At 43.0% G+C, this 15245-nt stretch overlaps 1 protein-coding gene across 1 annotated transcript; it reads left to right on the top strand.

Annotated features, from left to right (window-relative positions):
* The first annotated feature begins 450 nt into the window (after positions 1–450).
* LOC115945836 (uncharacterized) lies at positions 451–14072 on the top strand. Its single transcript, XM_031045426.2, has 20 exons — positions 451–501; positions 1237–1371; positions 2126–2252; positions 2411–2504; positions 3228–3378; positions 3738–3897; positions 4170–4295; positions 5093–5155; positions 6537–6659; positions 6935–7090; positions 7743–7796; positions 8055–8272; positions 9067–9143; positions 9309–9419; positions 9785–9871; positions 10691–10798; positions 10997–11118; positions 11330–11452; positions 12625–12667; positions 13095–14072. Exons 2-20 carry the CDS (start codon positions 1263–1265, stop codon positions 13167–13169), a joined length of 2127 nt encoding a protein of 708 aa, XP_030901286.2. The 5' UTR covers positions 451–501; positions 1237–1262; the 3' UTR covers positions 13170–14072.
* The last annotated feature ends 1173 nt before the right edge of the window (positions 14073–15245 follow it).

Below are 15245 nucleotides of genomic sequence, written 5' to 3'. Positions count from 1 at the left end.
ACACAACATTCCCGGCTGTGGGAGGCGTGCGGGGCCGTGATACCCCATAATGACCACGGGAAGGGCAATGGGGTTCAACGCCTCCCTCATCCCCTTCTACACGGCCCCACACGTCAAAAGAACCCTGTACTGGTTCCCGTTTCCCTCTCATTCTACACCCTATGGAGGAACAAGGGTTTGTTTAACCAGCGCTGCCCGCACTGGGCTTGCCCTCACTAAACATGGCGGCCCCTTACTTTGCCCTCACTAAACATGGCGGCCCCTTACTTTGCCCTCACTAAACATGGCGGCCCCTTCCTTTGCCCTCAACATAGCGGCCCGTATTTTGCCCTCACTAAAGATGGCCGCCCAGCCGCTGTCAGGGCGGAAGTAACCCGGGGCGGAGCGTTCCGTCGTGGACCCCTTCCGCGGTCAGCCCCGCGGAAGTAGTTCCGCGTTTAAATAGTGGCGGGGCTGCGGGGCACAGGGCCCGGCGGAGAGCAGCGGGGCCGCGGGCAGGAGGTTGTGTTCGGGGTGCTCTGTGGGAGACGGGGAGAGGGGGAAAGAGGCTGAGGGGGGTGAGGATCCTGCTTGAGGGGAGAAGGGGGTGGAAAGGAGGAGAGACCGGTTGGTTGTTGGGAGGGCAGGGGTCCGCTCGGTGAGCGCCACAGGGTGTAATGGCGGTGTTTGTGTGAGGAGAGGGGAGCAGGGTCTGTGCTGGGCCGTGCTGGGGGCTCCAGATGGGTCTTGTTCCCCTCAGAGGGTTTTGTTCCCCTCAGAGGGTGCTCAGGCATTGGAACAGGCTGCCCAGGGCAGGGCTGCAGGCACCGGCCCTGCAAGTGTGCACACACGTGGAGATGAGGCCTCAGTGCCATGGGTTAGGGGTGGCCTCGGGGGATGGTTGGACTGGGTGGCCTTAAAGGCTTTTCCAACCCCGTTCATTCTGTGATTGCGGTGATCATTGCGGTGAACAATAAGTGTTGTTCAAGAGCTGTTCTGTAGGCGTGCTCACCAAACCAAAGGAGCAGCACATGGAGTGGTTTGGGGTTGTTTTCTCCCCCCTACCCCCTTGTTTTCATAGGGTTATCTCAGCTCTGGGTGGCAACTGCAGTGTTTTCTGAGCTGCTGATTGTGCTGAGCATTGACTGTGTGAGCATAACTTCACATAGATAAAGGGAGAAGCATTTGTATTTCCCTTCTTGAGGAAAGGACTTCCCAAGTAAGCACTAACTTTGTGTCCTGTTTGCTCACAAACAGTTGGCTTCCCGTGGACGTTGATAACCATGCAGCCATTGAAAGCAGAGGAAAACGTGACAGAAATCCTGAGCAGTAGTGATGAATCTGAGTGTGAGAGCTTGCCAGGGAGCCCAGTTGTGCTGGTGGAGCCTGTGGGTAAGTGCTGTGCTCGTGTTGTTAACAGTTCTGTAAAGAGCTTTGGAAATAAACTGAAGTTTATTAGCTATAAAGCTTCCTTTATCCATTATAAATTATTGATATGCTTAAAGTGACTCTTTCTACTATGAAAACCAAATGCTTTACAAGTAAAAACCAGGAGGAACTGCTATTATTTCATAACTGTTGAGATTCCTTTGCCTGTTCTGCTTTAAACTGTTATAAACTAAGCTGAGATTGGGCTTTTCCATGTCAGTTGAATCCCTTTTTATTCCATTGTTTCTGTTTTGATAGTGTCAGGAAGTTTCTGTCTCAGACCACTGTACCATTGTCCTGGGTTCAGCTGTAGCTGCTGGTTTTTGCCTTCTTAGCTGGTGCAGAGCTGTGTTTTGGCTTTAGCCTGAGAACAGTGGTGATAACACATGGATGTTTTAGTTGTTGCTCAGTAGTGCTTAGTAGTGTTACCAATAGTAGTTTTGTATTATACTTCAGTTACTGGACTGTTCTTATCTCAACCCATGGAGTTTACATTCTTTTCATTCTCCTTCCCATCCCATCAGGAGTGGAGGGGAAGAAGCAGGGAAGTTAATGAGTGGCTCTGGGCCTAAACCACAGCACCCATTCTTACTGACACCATATGAAACCATCAGAAAACTTGGGCCCTAAAGTGTCTTTAAATGTCACAATAGCTGCATGAACTTGTAATGAAGTTGTACTTTCCTTTGTCCTGACTTATGCTGCATCTTGTCTACAGAGACGTCTGTTCCGGAGGAGAAATTGGAGGAAGTTGTGGACAAGGAATTTGATTTAGTGGTTACTTTCTGCAAAAAACCTGATGTGTTGCCTCACGCAAGATATGACTGTGCAGCGCACCCATTTACGTATGCTCAGTGGTGGGGAGGTGAATGGGGGGGTTTGTTTTCCATGTTTAGTCCATCTTATCAAGTAACCTTGTTAACTTCCTAGCAGCTGAAAGCAATAGAGTTGGCTAAGCATGAACTTGGTTCATAAGCAGCCTCCCTGCTTTTCCACTTTGTAGGCGAACAGAATGTGAAACATGCTCACCCGTTGAGAAGAATGATGATATTTGTGACCATTGCTACTGCTATATTTGTGATAAGCTAGCTTCTGAGGTAAGAATTGTAATCGAGGATCTCACAACTTTGGGTAAACTCCATTACTCAACAGTCTTTTGAAAAAGAAATCACTCTTGAACACACTAAAAGAATAAAGGATAGATGAAACTCAATATTTTAACAGTACCTCTCCTAAATCTTTATCTCTTCACAATGCTTCTACAAACATAGTCACTGTCTGGGTTTATTTTTGCTAGTCCAGCCAATTGTTGGAGTAGTTATTCACTTGGTGTGAGCAATTGTTTGCTTTAGCCACACAGTGTATTTCATTTGTATTCAAATTACTGAATCAGGCTGCTTCTCACTGTGCTAGAGAAATATCAGGCTTTTAGACTGTCCTAACACAGAGTGAGGGAGTTGAAGGAATTGGATGTTGAGGTTGGGTCGTTTGAGTTTGTCTTGGAAAACTTTGGAAGTGAGGGTGAACATGCAAAGACAGTGCTGTGTCACCAAGTGACAGTGGGGGGGTGCCAACCTGAAGTGTCTCTGTAAGGTATTCAGGCATGATAGGAAATTACTGTGGGCTTTATTTGCTAGCTATGATACCAAGTTGTTATGGTATTAGCCTCTCCCTGACTGTCCACATACTTCACTGTGGCTTTGCCTGGGTCTGTAAAGTGAATTGTAGACCTTCACTCAGAGGAGCTAACTTTTGATTTGCTCATCTGAGAGGGGGAAAACTATCCAACCTTTCCCTGTTTTTCATGTTTTATGAAATAGTGTGAGAACTGGACAGTCCCTTCCATCTGCCACTGCAATGCACACAACAAAAGCAAGTTCTGGAAGAATCGACGTGAAGTTTTCATGGCTGGCATCCTTGGAATATTCAATTTGCATCTCACAGATATAGATGCAGACCTTTGGCGGGGTGGTAAGTACACATCATACTGCCCTGGGACATGTAACTCGCTGTGGCTACTCAGTCTGGGGCTTGATGGGCATCTTGTCTGGTCCACAGCTCTCCTTGAAAAGGCTTGGTGGATTTTTATGGTAGCAGCTTATTGTTGCTCCTCTGGGCTATACTCAGAGTAGACACAGGTCTGCAGGTGCAGTCTGTGCACTTTCCTGCTTTCCTCCCAAAGAAGGAACAAAGCTTTCCTGAGCAGTGAGATTGGGTATGAGCAACCAAAAGTATTTTACACAGGATGCTTATGACTGTGTTTGTGTTTCTTTTTGTTTTGTAAAGATTAAACATTGCACTAGATTTTACATCTGTCTCTGCTCTCTTAGGAGATCTTCTAAAAAAATTTATCCAGGAACTTTCTGTGGAATATAATAACTATCTGCTTGGGGAAGTGCCTCCCACACAACATGAATGCTCTTGCCTCCCAAAGCTCCCCCCTGGGCAATGCAATATTTGCGGATCACGCAGCACGGAGGTTGTATACAAGTAAGTGGCAACAGAACTCAGCTACTAGCAGTACATGCTGCTCAGTGCAAGTTTGACTTCCTTTGGTGAAGTGGTAATTGGAATTGCTGTACCTGATACAGCAGGAAGAGTTGAGAACTTACTTGGCCAATAAGCTATTAAATCGTTAGAGAGGCTTTTCAAGGAGAGGCAAGTCAGTTTGCTCTCAAACTGTAGAATGGTTGTAATTGCCACTTGTTTATGAAGTCCATCATTGCAGACACTGTATCTTACAGACCACTTCACTTTCTTAGGTATTCTGGAGTCTTTACACTGGTAACAAAATTCTTAAATCAGGCAGAAAAAGAGAATCCAAAAGCTACTGCTGTCATGTTTCTGGGAGCAGCTAAGGAGATAGCGCTTCATAAAGACCCTGCTTTGTAAGTATCCAGTTCCACTTCTAGTGTGTGATCTTCATTTGCTCCTCAGAGGGAGGAGACTAAGAGTTCTGGTTTTCCATTTATTAAGAGTAAGAATGGTGTAAAGTTCACAGCTCTGGCTGCAGCACAATGGGAGGAAATTGAGCACACCTGAGGGAGAGATGAGACTGATTATGGGGAGGGCTTTAGGGGAAAAGAGGAGGTTAAAGGTTGGATGTGAGAGGAAGAAGTTAAGTGGGATTGAGTCACGAGGAGGGGAGATGATCTCCAACAAGGGGAACTGGGAGGTGGGAGGCTGATAGACAGCAGATGGTGACTGCTGGGGTTAATTCCCCAGGAGAAGGCACAGGGGCAAGGGAGCTTTCCTGAGTGGAGAGTGCACAAGCTGCACTGTCTGAAGAAACATCTGCTTCAGACCTGGAAGGAAGGGAGGATGTGATATGTTCCTTGGGTAGGAAGTTTGAGTTGCCTCCCCTAAGTCTGGAGGCTGCCCTGTCAGCTGGGAGGACTGCATGAAACATAAAGCAACCAGAGTTTAGATACTTCAGCCTTTACTACTGGTGCTGTTTATTTTCTTGTTTATATCCTGGCTGTTTCATGCTTGATTACTGTCTAGCTTGAGCAGAGGTTGCAGAGCTTTGTACTGTGGAAAATTAATATAGTTTGGGGCTTAAAATCAAGGCTTTTTATAAAGGAGAAGTCAAGGGGGGTTTTCTTAAAGGGTTGATTATAGAGAAGGGGGCAAAGGCAGGAAAACAAGACAAGCATTAATTAGGGCTTTTATCCTCCTCTTTTAGAAACTGGCAAAACTTTGGTTACTCTTCTTCATTAATGGTTTCTGTCACTTGTCTGCTGCAAAGGTAAGACTTAACTTGCCATATGATGAAAGGACAAAGGGGGGGGTTGCTGGGTGCAGACCTTCTGCTTGCATTTAAAATAAATTTCAAATGACTTCTATTCAGAAGCATAAAGAAAGTGAATGCTTTGGCTCTTAGAAGCCAGAAGTAAACCTGCACAGGTGTATAATCTTCTGGTTCTGTGGCATCAGGAGCTCCTTATCAGGAGCACAACCTCACTGTAGTGTCTTAGGTATTGAGCAGAGCAAGAGCAGCTTGCTGCTGTCTGCATGTAGACTGCAGATGGGTGAGGACAGGCAGAATACAAACAATGTACATCAGTCAGCCTCATGAGCATGCTGTCAGGTTCTACAGCTGTACACTACAAATCAGGGGGTTTAAAAGCTTTGTTGAATATTAGTTCCTTTCTGTGAAGGACAAGGGCAATACTGGCTTTATTTAGAGCCACATAAATATTCAAACCATTCTGTGCTGCTTCAGAGGGGAATAGCATGAAGCCAAGAAGATGGATTACCTTTTGACAGTACTCTAGGAGTGTTCTGCAAGGCCAGACCAGAAGGTGGTGTCAGGTAGCTGCTTGTGGTTGGTAAGCCGAAGAGTAAATAGTGATCTGTTAAAGACCAAAACAGCAGCCTTGTAGTATTCCACGGGGATGGAGTAGTCAAGGATGTAACATAGCATTGTTCTCTAGAGGCTGGTGAATGAGGACATTGAGCTCACTTGGCTTAATTCATTTCTCATTTTAGCTTTATATTTCACCTTTAACCCAAAATTCACTTGCACCAGAAGGTTAATGAATTAAGAATTAACTTTTTTTCAGGAGCCCTCAAAAACAATTATATGTTCTCACCTCCTAATGACAGGTGTAACCTAAATCCTCTATCGGTTTTCATTTTAAATTGCTATTCTTGGATTTAATTTCTTTAAAAGGAAAGGGAATTTTTTGTCTCCCTCACCCAATTCTCAAATAATAAACCCTCCTTTATGTTATATCCAGTGATCAGGTAAGAGAGAAATGGTTTCTCTAGCTGTGAGGGTGCCAGGAGCTTGAGTTGACCAGGTTACTTCTTGGGTTCATCCATGTTTCTCCATATACTCAGTGCAGATCTTTGTTTTAAAACTTAAGGCCACAGAACCTTGGTTTCACTGATGTTTAAAACAATGAAAGACCAATACTGTTATTCACTACAAATCTTAAAGCACAAATTCAAGTATAGATCCAAACTGTCTGGCTTTTAACCTAAACCAAGCCCCTGCACTTGTGTGGAATAGCTTCCCATAGGATTAAAACCAAAACCCACAACAACTTAATAGTAATTCCTCCAAATTTAAGAGAATTTGATTTTTTCTTTGTTTGTTTGGTCTTTTTCTCTTCACAACACAGGATCACAACCGGACTTCAGAGGATGCTGGTGCTGTGCAACTTCCCCAAAACCTTGCATGAAAAGTTTATTGGTTTTTTTCGGTCCATCCCACTTCCATGTCACTGCTTTGTCTTCTCAAATAGGTATGTTCTTCACGGGTTGTTTAGAGAAGATGTTTCTGTACAGTTGCCTGATGTGAAAACAGCTGTATAGCATGGGCATCAGTGTTTTATAGGGAGATTTCAGTATTAGCTGCTTTGCACTTGTCCTATCCTACCAGTCAAAGTTGTTGTTGATCTTATGACTGAGTTGTCCATATAGAACTGTTTTATTGCTGTATCTTCATGTTGTTTAAGGGGAAGGAGTTGTGGTGTACAAAAAAACATGGTCGAAAATTGCTTTCTTTTTGTACTTCCAGCTTGAATATTGTGCCATGGGATAATGTTTTACTGACTGCTGTGTTAAGAGGCCGGACTGCCAGTGGTCGCAGAAGAACGAGAGGAAGAAGACCATCCCTGTGGGAATGGATTGCTGTTGTAGAGGCTCGAGTGGAGAGATTGGTAGAAAATAAGAAGTAAGATCAGTTTGACCTTGTTTTGTATCTTTATTTTATGAACACATCATTTGTTTTACATGGTGCTGACTGCAGTGTAGTGTTTTCCTAACATCTGAGATTTGTATAATGGGGAAACCTGCAAAACAAAGACACTTTTTGTGCTTTTGTGCCCATTACTTATCAAGAAGGCCAGTAGCTTTTTGAAGTTTATCAAAGAAGACTCAAGGCCTTTGAATGCTTCAGGGTCAGAAAAAGGATGTTGAAGTGGATCATTTCCTTTTTTCTATATACCCAGTAGGTTTCAGATGTTGATGTTTGAAACAAATTCTGTTCATCTAAAGGCTGACTAGGTGGAAGATGGCCAAAAAAGTGCGTTGTAGTCTCTGGGTCTTCAGAAGTCTGCATTTAAAAGAATACAGTCCACTTAAAGAATTAAATTGAAAAGCAGCCTCCTGTTTTATTTTGCCAGAGCACAGATATGATCAGTGGGTGGCTTCTTGGAACTTCATTCCAGCTGTCTCTTTCTACCAGTTATGTCTCCTCTTGTGCAATGTATCTCATGTAGGAAGACCTATTGTTTTGCTTCATTAATTGTAGTATATGTTTTATTGACCTACATATAGTTATCCACTTCCTTGCTTTTCCTACTATATTTTTCTTTCCTCCCCAGGTATAAAGAAATTGTTCACTACCTGAGGGCTGTGAAGTGCAATGATATCAAAGGGTAAATATGTTTTTTTTGTCTTCCCAATTATTTCTTTGCCTTAAGAATGTGTCCTACCCTGTTTCTCTTCAATGTGTAATAAACTAATAGCATGAAAAGCAGTAGGATTTTGGCAGCTGTTTGCTAAGTGAAAGCAACAGTTAACTTCTACCTCATCAATGTAACTCACCAGTGGTCAAACATAATTTGATCTATAAAATGTATAGTAAGACTTTCATATTAGTGAAAATCAAATACTCATCCCTTTTCTCTTTCCAGGTTAAGACGCCTCCAGGATAAAATCCCATTCTATCTGTGTAAATCTGGAAACTTCCTAGATGCTTCACATTCCCTGCTGGTTCCTGTCAACAACCTGACCTGCTGCATTGCCTGCCGCCTAACAGCTTCGGAGTATGAGGCCTATCTGAAGATGTTCAGAACAGGCAGTGTCCCTGATGGAGATGATGTACTGCACCCTGGGCTCTGGGTTGTAGCTGGCAAGTGTGATTTCTTCCTTAAGCATGTTTAGAATCTTAATTATGGCTTTTACTTTTTCATTAATATTAATAACATTCTAAGGGACTCTGATTCCAACTATAAATTGTCTGGACTAAGGCATAGGCCATAGCACTGGGCAGGAAGAATGTCTTTATATCTGAGCATGAAGTGTACCCTAATTTGGCTGCACTTCACACAAGACTCTAGTTTCATCAACTGTGAAGTTGTTTTGCCAAAAGCAACCTATGAACATATAAATCTCCCTGTTGCATCATGGTGTGACATGGGGTAGTGTGTCACTTCACACTGTGGTATGTCTCAGCTTTGACCTTGAGAATTAAAGCTTCCTGATGGAAAGGGTTTCATGCTCTGTGCATTACATTCTGTCACTACTCCCGACACTGCTAACTGTGATCATCTGGTGTGTGCTACTTGTCAAGGGGTATTCTGATTTCATTTGGAGATGTTCAACTACTAGCAGAATTCTTCGAAGTATGAGATACTGACAGTGTTATCACACTCTGATGTACATAATGAAGACTTTGTGCTGGGTCACTTGCTCTGATGGCTTAGTCTAAATCGTATTCAGTTCTTTGCAGCTTTCCAGAATAGCATTTTACTGCTGATATCTTTCAGTTCAGAACCTACAAAATACTGTAAAACAATTGTAAACACTTGTTTCTTTGTTAGGTTTCTGTAGAAGCATACCTGCAAGTAAATATCCTGTTCAGTTTCCTAATCTGTAGTTATTCAAGAAATATACGATGGTTTGGCTATTTTCTTCTTCTTACAGGGCAACCCTTGAGAGAAGGTGCTCTGATTAAGCAAGCCCTGAGAATGCTTCACAGCAGTGTGTCGCTCTACAGGAATGTGAGTTTCCTAAAACTGTGCTTCTGTGGCCCCTCTATATTACCTGTTTTGTCCAGTTACTTCCCTAATGCAAGGATTTACTATCAAAACCTTGTTACCTCTGAATATTTTGTACTTGTGTGAACAGGTTTGGCTTTGTCAAACATATGCTCTGCTGTGTTGCAGCCTAAATGCTGGAGTACCCTCATTATGATCTTGGGCAGTAACAAGTTCCTGGGAAAAAGTGGGCACCTATATCCTGCACCGCTGAGAGAGCCATCACTTGACTACCAAGAGGTAACTAAAACAGTCCTGTGAAATGGGAGAACCTCTTGTCTTGGATTTATGGGACTTCCTTTGATGTGGGCATTGGCTTGTTCTTCTAAATGCTAAGGTTAACTTTACAGTTCCTCAAATACTCTTGTATGGGCAGAATGTTGTGATTCAGGAGTGTTAAATACTACAGTGATTAATTCTGCATGCAGCTCAATGCCTGATACTGATTCTGTATCTTTTACTGTTGAGATGGATCAGATAACAAAATAGATAGTGAAGCAGTTTAAGAAAAATATGTAAAAATACATTAAAGAACATCTTGGGCACTGTTTGTTTGTAGAGTATCTGAACATCCTTCTCCTTGTAACTCATTACTTGTGTTTTAGGAGGTGCTTTCTGCCAGTTTTAACATTTTGGAGGAACTGAAGAACAACCATCATGCTGCTTTCCGAGCTTATATTTTCTCTCCTGAAGTAAGTGTGCACATAGCAATAAGAAAAATTACTATTTATGTTATTGTGCTTTGAAGATATAACAGTGTTGAAAACAGTTGGATTATTAAAGGCTTTTAAAGGGAGCTTGAAGATTTTTGGGGGAGGAATTGGCATAAGACTGTTCTTAGCACAGTCTAAAGGCTTGAGCAGACATCTGAAGTAAGAAACCAATTAGGGTTTGCTCTGGTCTGACACTGTCTTCAACCTAGGACAAGTCTTGCTTTATAACTGTCCAGATTTATACATTTGTAAAGTGGGAGGGCTGGTGGTAGTCGATTCTGTCTTAACTTCTCACAGGGTGATCTTGGTTTGTTTTAAACAGGAGACTACCCTTTGAGACTTGACACAGTGTTTGGCTCAAAACTTGGAATAGCTCGGGATTTCTAAGCTTGTTCTGAAGGATTTTCAGTTTCAAATATAGTGGAACATGTCTGAAAATGGCTTGGAATATATTCTGTATTAAATACAGTCAGTACATCTGTATTTTCCTACCGTAGAGGAAATACAGCTTACAAATATGTGATTCCTGGGCCAGACATTTTTTTCCCTTTAATTGTATTTCTGCTTCATGTTTCTGGGAGGGCTTCATAGCATGTTTCACCTGATGTTCCCAAAAATAAACACCTATTCCCCCATTCTTTTGGCCTTCTTAAGATTCACATGGATGTCCTGTCTGACATCTAACCTGTCTATCTAGAATGGTAGTGATTTAGTGCTGATTTGACAGGATGAGGTAGGCAAGTAGTGGGGAAAGTGGGCTTTTAAATACATGTCTCTTCTTGTTATCTCTCCCTGTAGTTCTACCAAGAGACTAGTCTTATTGTCGCAGTCCAAGCAATACAACAGATGGTTTTTTGTGATCTTCCATACTTGACTTCCTTCTTAGAAATAGTCCTGGCTTTTGGGGTGAGTCCTGGCTATTGATTTCTGATCTAGAAGATGGAAGCAAATGATATTTAGAATCTGTGTAACACCGACTTGAAGATTTTGGACATATTTAACTTGATTTGTTCCTCTTGAGCTTCTGACCTTCAGCTTAGTCTGGTTTTTAAGAAATGATTGCCACTTGGGTTGAATCACTGGTCTTACTTTGTCTCTTCCTAGAGAAACTTTTGGGCTTTGAAACTATTATTGAACCAACTTTCCCATGAAGAAACCGTTCTCAATGGCACTGTCGACCTGATTTTGAGAGATCTACATGGTCAGAAAACAACAATGCTAAAGCTGTGAGTAAAAGCTTGCTGTCTGTCTGTCTGTCTATGGAAACAGTAAGAGCAGCAGTAATGTTTAGCAGAGATGTGACCCTTAGCTCTTTGAAACCAGCCAGCCCAGGGCTTTGGATAAGTCAAGAATGCAAATATGATGCCAGGAATTAGTAGACAAGTTGTTTCTGCTGTTGCACAGCTGTGTTCTGTTTCCTGGTTTTGTATTGCTTAGGTGGCAAAACCTTGGTCCCCTGTATGTGGGTGAATTCCTTTGCCTGTTCCTGACTTGCAGAAATCCGAAGATGCAATCCATTGCCCTCTTGAGTCTGAATATTATTACAGAGAATCTGGATATGTAAGTGTGAATCTTCATCATAGCCGGGTAGAGAATCAGTGTGTTGCAATGCTGGTGGTTGTTTTCTTTTAACTGTCTTAATTCACAACTGATCCTGGGTTTTTCTTCTTCCTTGTCAGTAGCAGTGGTAAAGGTACTGAACATGATGCTCTGGGTAGACTTGAAATTGTTCTGTTACCTGTTGCAACCAAATGGCCTCCTCACTTCCCAGTGTTGTGAAAAGCATGTCTGCTCTTGGCAACTCTGACCCATCATCAAGATTACATGGGGTACAGTCTAGTTCTGTTACTTAAGCATCACTGTCATCAACAGCAACCAAAAAACCTCTGTAGGACTTGGAACAAAGCTGGTGCTGGAATCTAAGGAGGCTTAATACTGTATAAGGCTTTATTTAGAGAAAATAATTAAAAGTAGCTCAAAACGTGTATCATTGTGCATCTGTACAGAATACAGTGGGAGAACAGGGTCAGTACTAAGCTTGTAAGAAATACTTCACATGGTGGGGAGGGAGTAAACCCCCACCAAAACCTAAAGCTTGAGGAATGTGTGTGTACTGTGATGCAAACTGAGAACACCATTGTGTGCCTGTCATTACCTTTTAAGAGACACCACTTGCTCTGCAGCAGCACAGAGCTTCAGGGGGTGGGGAAAACAGTCCTGAAAGAGTCTGAGTACTTTGGATTGCAAACGATAAGGAAGCACTGATGTGTCACTTGAAACCTTGAGCTGTTTCTAAGTGTAATCCTTGCTCTCCTGTGTTACGCAGTAAAGCTCTCTAGGCTTTAGAGTGATAGACTTTAATGTATTGACATAATAGTTTCTAAATTAATTGACTCTCTGGTTGTATACTAGAAGGCAGAGTAATTGCTCTGGCACTTTTAATTCACACATAGCTGCTGGCAGCAGAGTAATGTTGAGAATCCACCTCTTGGTAACTGTCTTAAGTGGAAATCAGGGGCAGGTAAGTTGAAATTCTTGTTTCTTCTCTCCAGCCTTTGCTGTGTGTAGCAGAGAAAATAAAATCCCTTATTTCATTTCTCTTTGAACGTTAAAGTGAGTTGTTAGACTGGCCTTCTTGTAAAGCCTTGTAATGCAGAACTCGGAGTGGCAGAAACTGAGGGCACGTGTGTCCCTATGAGAAGGTGGATTAAGACTCTGTGTCTGGTTTTCAGGTGTCCTTGGGCAAAGCATCTTTGCAGCTTCTTTCAGAATACAGTGAGTATCAATATGTATTAGAATTTAACAATAAAGTGTATCAGTGACAACTGTATTACTTATCAATTGGATATTTCAATACATCATTTAATATGTCATGTATCGCACGATAAGATGAAAACAGGGTAGATTTAGGTAAGATATGAAGAAGACCTCTTCCCAGTGAGGCACTGGCACAGGGTGCCCAGAGAAGCTGTGGCTGCCCCATCCCTGGCAGTGCTCAAGGCCAGGTTGGACACAGGGGCTTGGAGCAGCTGCTCCAGTGGAAGGGGTCCCTGCCCGTGGCAGGGGTTGGAGCTGGAGGAGCTTTAAGGTCCCTTCCAACCCAAAGCAGGCTGGGATTCTATTAGATGTCATAAGTCCTTGATATTTATAATGACATTATAAAAATCACTGAACTATACTACCTGTTTCTCTTCCCTCCCAGGGACTGAAGGACCTGCCCCTCGATGCTACAGGTCATCTTGAAGTCGTGAAGTTCATGAGCCTATTTGACATTTAGTAATCCGTTAAAATCTTCAGCAATGTTTCTCAAGTTGTCTCAATGTGAGAAATCACTTCTGGAGCCCCTACAAATCATCCTCAGACCAATCCAAAGTGAGATCCTAGGTGAAGGTGGGGAGCAGCAGGCTGTGTTCCTTGCACCAACAGATGTGTTGGGGGAATTTCCTTTCTTGTTGGTCCATGTGTTAATCATGGGAATGCGTTTCAGTTTCCTTAAAAAGCTGTTCTACAGAGAGATGCTGTTCGGTGTTTAGAATGAGGGAGGGAAACACAAATGAAGCACACAGCATGAGTCTTTATTTCTGTTGTTATGCAGATGTGCTATGGGAGCCATCTGCAGCAGAACTGCGGAGAGCAGAGGGTTAAAACAAGGCATCCTGCCTTTGCCCAGGTGTGTGAGTGACAGCATGCACTGAAATGCTGTTTGCACACCCTTTTTGTTTTGTGTTATGAAAATAACCTGCTCTTGAGGCTGAAGGGCATTAACTGAAGCGTTCTTATTGCTTCAAGAAAGCAGATTGAAGAGGCCTCATGCAGTGAATAACTTGTTTTGTTAGTACCTAGCACAAGTTTCAGATGCAGATGCAGGTTGTATGTGGTTTTATTTCCTGCAGTTGGTGACTTAGGGGGTGGTGATAGCTCTGGGTTTTTCAAAACCTCATTTTAGTTCTAAGTTAGAGTTCATGTTTGACCTGTGGAGGTAGAAATGAAGAAGTATTTCAAGCCTGATAGGTATCTTTTGCCCTGCTGTGATACCTGCCTGCAGTACTGTGGCAGGCAGCAGCAGTCATCATCTGTGAGTTGTTTTATTTTGCACATTTCAGGTTTTTGCAGCTCTCATTGTTCTAAATAAACTGCTGCTGTTAAAGTTTTGTACATCTGGGCCCTGTGTTTGAGTTAACTCCAGTAAAGTTCTATGGAAATGCTGTCATTGTCAGCTCTGTTCTATGGGGAGTGTGCTTGGGGTTTGTCTTTAAATGGATGCTTTGTCCAAGTTCAGCCCGGACAAGCAGAGATCAGGGAGGGTCCTTGAGCCTCTGGAATGTGGCTCTGCTGGTGGCCACGCCACAGCTCCTGCTGCTGCCCTGGAAGACACACTGGTGTGTCATCTCATCCCAGTTTCCAAGACAGGTTTCGTGCATGCTTCTAATTATATAACCTTTCCTCACCTCACATTCCTGAGTAGTAGAAGGTCCCTGTTCCTGTTATGTCCAAGGGGGAGAGCAAAAGACAGGGAAGGGATGTGCAAACGCTGATCTTCACAGGCCCTGTATCATGTTCTCTGCTTTGCCCTGGTATGTAAGAAGTTCCCATTCCTGCCCTGTGATGTTTCCTGGCTGCTCTCCTGTTCCTAGCTCTCCAATAGAAGCCAGTTTGTTAGTCCCTGGGTGTGCTGACGGTTACATCATGCTCTGTCATTTCACTGTGGGTGTGAAAAGGGAACAGTGAAACCAAGGCAGCCCCAGCACTACACTAAACTTGGAATGGATGTAGGCTTCTGGGTGTCACCCTGTGCAGGAGAGGGGGCAGGTGAGGGCAAGGGTTTTGTTACCCCTTCCAGCCTGGATTTACCATCACAAGGAAAGGGTTAGGAACACCTTATTTACTGTAAGTAAATAGCATATCTATTCATTATTTATCTACTTCTCAATTTTAATGCATTATAGCAGCCCTTATCTATAGTATAATCCTCACTCTGATGATATAATCTTTTATGTATGAGAAAAAGGCTTTCTCTGACAATCTACACTTGACTTTGGGCATGGATTGGATAGGTGCAGGTATAGTTCTTACACTCAACCACAGTGCAAAGCATCTCCCTCGTGCCCTGAAACCATGACAAGTATAACCCCAAAGGTAAACTGGGGGCTGATCTTGTCTGCTTTGCTCCAGGTATAAGTGAGAGGAGCAGAGCTCATGAAAAACTGAAATGCAGAGGTTGGAGAAGCAAATGAGCACCTGGAGCTGCCTCATCCACCTATTGTATTTTAGCAATCGACCATTTTAGCAAGTCTATGCCCAGCTCATGCTGCCAAACACTGAACATTGGCAACTAAGTGCCGGTGTTGAAAAT

Source organism: Melopsittacus undulatus, chromosome 8 (assembly GCF_012275295.1).
Source record: "Melopsittacus undulatus isolate bMelUnd1 chromosome 8, bMelUnd1.mat.Z, whole genome shotgun sequence".
NCBI lineage: Eukaryota > Metazoa > Chordata > Aves > Psittaciformes > Psittaculidae > Melopsittacus > Melopsittacus undulatus.
The sequence above is the reverse complement of the archived record's forward strand: the minus strand, read 5'-3'. Positions and strand labels throughout refer to the sequence as shown.